The sequence below is a fragment of the Nomascus leucogenys genome, chromosome 14 (genome assembly GCF_006542625.1).
Source record: "Nomascus leucogenys isolate Asia chromosome 14, Asia_NLE_v1, whole genome shotgun sequence".
NCBI classification, from domain to species: Eukaryota; Metazoa; Chordata; class Mammalia; order Primates; family Hylobatidae; genus Nomascus; species Nomascus leucogenys.
In genome coordinates, this window is record NC_044394.1 from 79,074,076 (window position 1) to 79,080,364 (window position 6,289).

The following is a 6,289-nucleotide window of genomic DNA, read 5'->3' on the forward strand; positions in this document are numbered from 1 at the left end:
GCCAAAGGAAAACCAGCGAGAGCTTGCAGGACACCGGGGCTGTATTAAGACAGGCGCAAAACGATCCTTCCTCTTCTGTGCGCCTTAGGGAACGCCCGAAGGCAGGCAAGGCTGGGGCTCAGGGGAGGGTCCCTGAGCAGGCAATCAGAGCTGCCCTCAGGCCCTGGGCAAGGAGGTTTCCGGAGGCTCCGCAGTTCTCGAGTGTGTGTGTATGTTTTTGGTGCTGGTAATTGGGAGGCAGGGGGTCAAGACCCAGGAGTGCAGAGAGTGGGAGAGAGGACGTCCTCCGCCCATCCTGGGCTCCTGTCGGTCCTAACCTCCACCCAGCGTCAGCTTTTTGCTGCTCCCGTTAGATGGCGCCCAAGACTTTCTAACCACTTGTGAAAGTGCTCCTGGCCCGGAACAAAAAGAACCGTGGGGTGTGAGTATGTGTGTGTGTGAGTGCGAGTGCGCGCGCGGGGCTGGCCACAGGGCACGGGAGTCGCCTGGCACTACGCGTGGCCCCGTCGCGGGTCGGGCCGGCCCAGGGCTGGGGCGCGCTCACGGGAGGAGCTGCGAGCGGCCGGCGGAGAACTTTCTTCTTTTCCCTTCGCTCTCCCTCTTGAGCTCGCGCCTAGGCCCTGGCCACTCTCCCGGAGAGAAGCCGGGCGACCCGGCCGCGGGCTCAAGCAGCCAGCGCCGGCTGCAAGTGACCGCGGTGCGCGGGCGGAAAGAGGTCCCGGACGTGCGGGTAGGACAGCTGGAACGCACACGACAGCCCCTTTCTCTGCCCTTACTTACCGCCCCAGCGCTCACAGCCGCTGCTCTGTTTTTAAGAGAATAGGGCAGGTGCAAGTTTGGTTGTTGCGGTTTTAGCCGCTCCAAGGAAATTGTTCGATGTAAGGTTTCCTAAGCATACTGAGTGGGCGTGTTTCCAGAAACAAAGGGCAAACTTTCTCGCTCCCAAAGCCAGTGAAGTTAAACAGACTCCCCTACGAAAAGGCCCTTGGGGACCCTAGGGCGTCAGATGCGATAGTTAATTTTAAAATAACTATTTAACAGGTGATTAGGGAGCGCGCTTTCTCTCCACCACCAAGTTCACCTCTTCTCCCACCCCCTCTAAAATAAGTCACTTGACGATAGGTGATCCCATCCCCTAGTCCTCTCCTTAATGCCAGTCTGGAGGCGCACTGTCAAGAAGGGATGCGTCTCCTCGCCCTCGAGAACCAGCGCGGAGACCTTTTGTGCCTCTCCTTGGCTGTGAACTTTCCCGCGCGGTAGGTTCTCCTTTAAGAAAGTAGCATCCCTATGAATATTTAATGCGGTGCGCGGGCCGGCGGGGCGGAGGGGAGACCACGGCCCGGGTTTCCGCGCGCGCCGAGACCCGGGCGCAGAGAGAGTGCGTCCCCACCAGCCTGGCCGCCGCGGGAACTCGGGGACCGGGAGGGCGGGGGTTAGCGGGAGGAAAGGGTAAGCTGAAGAGGGGCTGGGAACGGGAGGGGGGCTCGGGGCGAACGGGCCGTCGCGTTCATTTCCATAAGAAAGCTGAAATCGCAGTTGGAAGCAGGATTTCTCGCCCCTGCAGCCCTTCCCCCATACCCGGTCTTCTGCAAGAAGCGGGCTCCGGAGCTCAGAGCCCGAAGTGTGTGCTCTGGTCTTTGATGATGTTGATAAAATGTGGTTTCAAATGTTGTCCCGAAGAGGCCGTTTTCCTGTCTGTATGTGGAATGGAAGGACCGTGCCGGGTGAGTCCAGAGCGCCGGGGAGCGGACAGGAGGCGCAGGGCTGAGGAGAGAGAGGGCGCAGCCGGCGGGCGCAGGGCATCCATGCAGGGGAAGTTCTCCGGGGGGTTTTGAAAGGGGGAGCCAGGTTGAAACCAAGTTTCCTTAGCAAGGAAGATTTTTTTTGTGTGTGTGTGTGTTTGTGTTTGTGTGTGTGTGTGTTCGGGGGTGGGGAGCGCGATGAGGGAAGACGTCACGAAAGCCCCAGAACCCAGGCGGCCTGCGCGTGGGAAGGTCTGGCAAGTCTCGTCACCTCCCTCTTCAAAGAGCGGGGGAAACTTTGGCTGGCCGCCGCTGACCCTCTTCCTGCGAAGGAATAAAGTGAACTTGCCCAGATACTGGATTCCACTGGCGGTTCAGTTGTTCAGTTCTTTCTGCGTTCGCATTGAGCATTGAGTTTCTTTTTGACTTGCAGTGTGAACAGCAGCCATGTGACCTCAATTCTATATCATATCTATATACACACACACTTCCTAGGTACTTTATGATCCCATCTGGAGAAATTAAAACCCAGATCTGTAATGTTTATTCTTAGATAGTTTACCAAAAGCAGGGGGGAAATGTGTGAGACACATGTCTGCAAATATAACAAAAGTACTTTCCCTTATGCTTGAAAAGTTGCCTGCAAATGGCTGGCTTCCGTTTACTGACTGCACCACCTGTACCTCTCCATGAAACTAAATGGAATCAGGAATAAAACACCAATCAGATCAAGCAATTAAATACCAATTATGACTATTAATGACTTTATTACTAATGACTGGAGTTGAGAACTCCAAACCCGATTGAGGTAATCAAGCTGTTTTAAAATTCTGCTACCTAACATTTTTACCGCACTCCTTCCCCAAAATAGGAGGTTAAAAAAAACAGAGGTTATGTTTTCAAAGAGTTCTCCAGTAGGTATTCATGGTCAGTGTTGAACTTACTTTTCTCAGTAAAGTTTATTGCTACTGCTGGTAAATAATGGAGTCTTCCTTTCTGGCTCTGCCAAGTTACGCAAAGTGTAATTGATGATGGTGGTTACACAATACATGGTACTTAGTTTGGATGCAGAATTGGGTTGGAGCAGGGGTGCTTTCTCTCTTCAATTACTCTGATAATCCGGTAGACCCTAGAAGATTTTAAGGAACAAGTGTTTCAATTCTTCAGATGGGGTAATGGCTATTGGGATGTTTGGAAGGTGAGGAAATGAAGAATGGGGAACTCAGCAAAGAGAAAGAAGGAATTAGGCCTATGTTTTGAATTTTGTTTTTGCTCATGGGTTGAAATGCCTTTAGCTTGTCATAAGCTAAGTGACTGAAAAGAAAAGGTTACTGAGAACAGTATATTGGTGTAAAGGCTACTGTGTAGCTGGGTTTATTTATTACTGAAGATGATTTGCCAACCCTCCTTGCCTCTTGATTGACACCCCTTCTTATCCCAAATGGAAGTCCCTGTTCATTCTGGGATAGGAGGAGGAGGCCTGGAGGGAGGAAGGGAATAAATTTCTGCTGGAGTCCATGAGAAGAAAGGAGGGGGCAGTTAGTAGGGATTCTTTAGTCACCATGAAGCAGGCAGGCTAGGCAGCTGGGCACTTGGAGGAGCCAGCAGTTCATCTTGGTGTAGGTCATCTCTGCTCATTGTCCTGTAGTTTAGCTCTTCAGGACACAAGCAGGGTTTGGAACAATGAACTTCAAGTCCCTGGCTTGGAGTATTTCCCCTTCACCTCCCTCCTAGGTGGAAGCCTACAGCAGCAGCAGCAGCAGCAGCAGCATCTGGTTCTGATGTGTTTACCAGGCTGGTATGGAAATGCCCAGGGTGCATGGCAGAAACCTGAGCTGCTAGTGACAAGCACACTCCTCTGCTAAGCAGCGAAAAGTTTCGATACTGTTTGAGCACTGGGTGGCCTCTTCTGTTGATGTGAAGCACATGATCCCCCCTCCCCATTTCTATTTGTCAGAGTTAATTGCCCTGCAGTGGGGCGGCTCACACCTCAGGCAGTGCCAAGAAATAACAGCAGGGAAGGAATCCTGCACAGGTAACAGGATGGCGTGGTATTACCTTAGACACCCAGGGGTTCAAAAACCTCAGTGGAATGAAATGGGCCTGGGGTATTCTCCCTTTGGTGCCTCCCTAGGGACAAGCCGCTTTGGCCTGGCCTAGACTGTGGGCAGCTTATATATGATGGCCCTGAGTCCTGAAGGTGAAGCTAGTCACTTTCTGTAAATGGACAGCCAACCCCGGAGGCAGTTCTAAAGGGGAGAGCCTGAGGTGTCCACAACAATTTCTTTTCTGTTCCAGGGCACCAAGAGGCACCCTGAGAACTCAGAGGACCCACAGGCTCCCCTCAAGCAAATTCCCTGCTGACCCTGGATACCCCTTGAAAGAGGGGGCAAGAGACTGCCTCAAGGCTCGTCTTATAACTTCCAGCAAGGACTCCCAGCAAACAAGTTCAGCTTGGGATCTGCCCACCACTAAGCCTGGCTCAGAGTGGGTGCAGGGGGGTGGGGTGGGGGGCGCGGTGGAGAGGCAGAGTCCCTGAACAGGGAAAAGACAATCAGTTGTTCCCTTTTCTGGTGTCAGAGGCAAAGAAGCCTGAAGGGCTGGCGGTGGTGCTGGCTCTGGGTTTATTGACTGTGATCCTGTCCAGCTGTCCTACAGGGAGTTCCAGAGCTCTCCCAAAGTGCATGGGGAACTGCACAAGTAGGACTGGGGCACAATACCAGAAGCTATTTGTCTCCTAGAACCTGGCACCCCCTCCACTTACCTTACAGGAGACCCACATCACTCAGTTCCCAGGACATCTGGTGGGAGAGTCTGGTGAGAGTTGGAGGCAGACTTCCTCTACTTACAACTTGTTTGAAAATGGACATAAAGAGGAGAACAGACACTCCATCGCCCCTTCAGGGCCTCCTTTGTGTCACAAAACCTATCCCCTCCTAGGGCACCCTTGACACTCCCCTAGGTGGGTGTACACATTGTTCAGGACCTGTCCCCTGTACCCAAATAAATATAAATGAGTTTATTTCTTTAAAAGAAATATTACAGCCTTATACTTTTCCCAGCCGGAATCCACCTAATTTCATCAAGGTCTCTTGCTAGCAGCCATAACCCAGGCCAAAGGGGCTTGTCCCTAGGGAGGCACCAAAGGGAGAATACCCCAGGCCCATTTCATTTCACTGAGCTTTTTGAACCCCTAGGTGTCTAAGGTAATACCACCACCATCCCCACCCGTTTTCAGTTCTTTCTTTGTGGCTTAAGATTGCATTTTAGGAGGGTTTATATAATGTTGTTCACGTCAGCAAGCCTCCCTGCCCCACCCTCACCCCACTGTCCTATTTGGAATTATAGTTGGAAACCACACACACATAGAAAATCTTTGAAGATTTTTTTCTGCTATTCTTCCTGACTAGAAGAGTTGACAAGACATAGACACGTTAAGTTGCATAAAATACAGTAGCGTGATCAGCCTAAATGCATCTCATTTGCACTGTTTGTAACCAGGGGTGGGGGCTTGTGTCACTCATTGCCTCCCCCTCCTCTGCCCAAGCCAGACCAGCAGGCTGGAATTTCAGAGCAGGCCCCAAGGCAGCAGCCATTTGGGAAGTGGAAGCCCTAGCCTACCCCAGGCCAGCGGGGGTGGGGGGTGGATAGAGAAGGTGTCTGGAGGTCTGGCCTGAGGGCTTGGACCAGCTTTGGCCGACCTGGGCTCTGGGAGGCTTGGCCGGTTGGTGCCCGCAGCTGGAAGTTGGAGGTCTGCAGCGATGCTTCTGAGCTTCTCCTGGGTTGAGTTCAAGAAAGGGGACACCAAGAAGTAGGGGAACAGTCACTGACTATATTTTACATCCACGCCTACCCCTTTCCCGGAGTTGTGTTCTCACCACCCACTTTGTCAGGGGAGGAGAAACACTCCTGCCTGATCGGTTCCTGCACCTGCTCCCAGCCCTGAACTCGGGCCCTGAGCTCCTCACTGCCGCCTGCTCTGCGCTGAGCCCCACTCCTGAGACCACGAGGTGCCAGAGCAGCGCCTCTCCCACCAACTCCTAGACGCCTGTAGGAGCTGTGCCGGAGCCTTCAGAACCCCGTGGGGGTGTGGGGGTGAAGTTGGAGGTCCTCCGCGTGATTTTTTCTTACTTTTTCCCAATTGTTCTCCTGCGTTGATTTCAACTTTTCCAGTCTCCCGGTGCTGGGGCGCCAATCCTTTCCCACCAATTCCTACCCACCAGCTGGAGGTCGGGGCCTAGGGTCGCCCCAGAGTTCTATGGTGGCAGGGGGCGCCAAGTAGAGGGGCGGGAGGAGCTGGGTCCTCGGGAACCAAAGGGGACCTCAGCGGGGGCGGAGTGCGCAGCCTTGGCTGCTGGGAAATGCCCAACTAGCTGCTGTGAGTGCCCACAGCGCGTCGTGGGGGCGTCCGTTCTGCAGCTCGGGTGACTCAGACGCCCCGCCAACCCCATCAGCTCCCGGCTTCTCGAACGCTCTTCTGCTCGCCCAGCGGGGAGACTTCAGGGCCTGCCTCGTCAGGCCAGATTGCAGCCCGCGACCTTCCCGGA

The 6,289-nt window shown here is 53.6% G+C and overlaps 1 protein-coding gene across 2 annotated transcripts; it reads left to right on the top strand.

The window, feature by feature from the left end:
- The first annotated feature begins 419 nt into the window (after positions 1 to 419).
- LOC105740805 lies at positions 420 to 4,775 on the top strand. 2 transcript variants are annotated; one of them, XM_030826949.1, is made up of 3 exons: positions 420 to 1,724; positions 4,041 to 4,131; positions 4,514 to 4,775. In XM_030826949.1, exons 1-2 carry the CDS (start codon positions 1,299 to 1,301, stop codon positions 4,104 to 4,106), a joined length of 492 nt encoding a protein of 163 aa, XP_030682809.1. In that variant the 5' UTR covers positions 420 to 1,298; the 3' UTR covers positions 4,107 to 4,131; positions 4,514 to 4,775. The 2 variants fall into 2 exon arrangements, with proteins under 2 accessions (XP_030682809.1, XP_012367834.2); XM_012512380.2 differs by having other exon boundaries at positions 4,041 to 4,775.
- Positions 4,776 to 6,289: the final 1,514 nt, after the last annotated feature.

Coding starts and splice junctions, on each gene's coding strand:
- LOC105740805 (XM_012512380.2), top strand. CDS start 1,299: ATGCGGTGCGCGGGCCGGCGGGGCGGAGGGGAGACCACGGCCCGGGTT. Junction 1,725..4,040: donor GAATGGAAGGACCGTGCCGG/GTGAGTCCAGAG, acceptor TTTCTGTTCCAG/GGCACCAAGAGGCACCCTGA.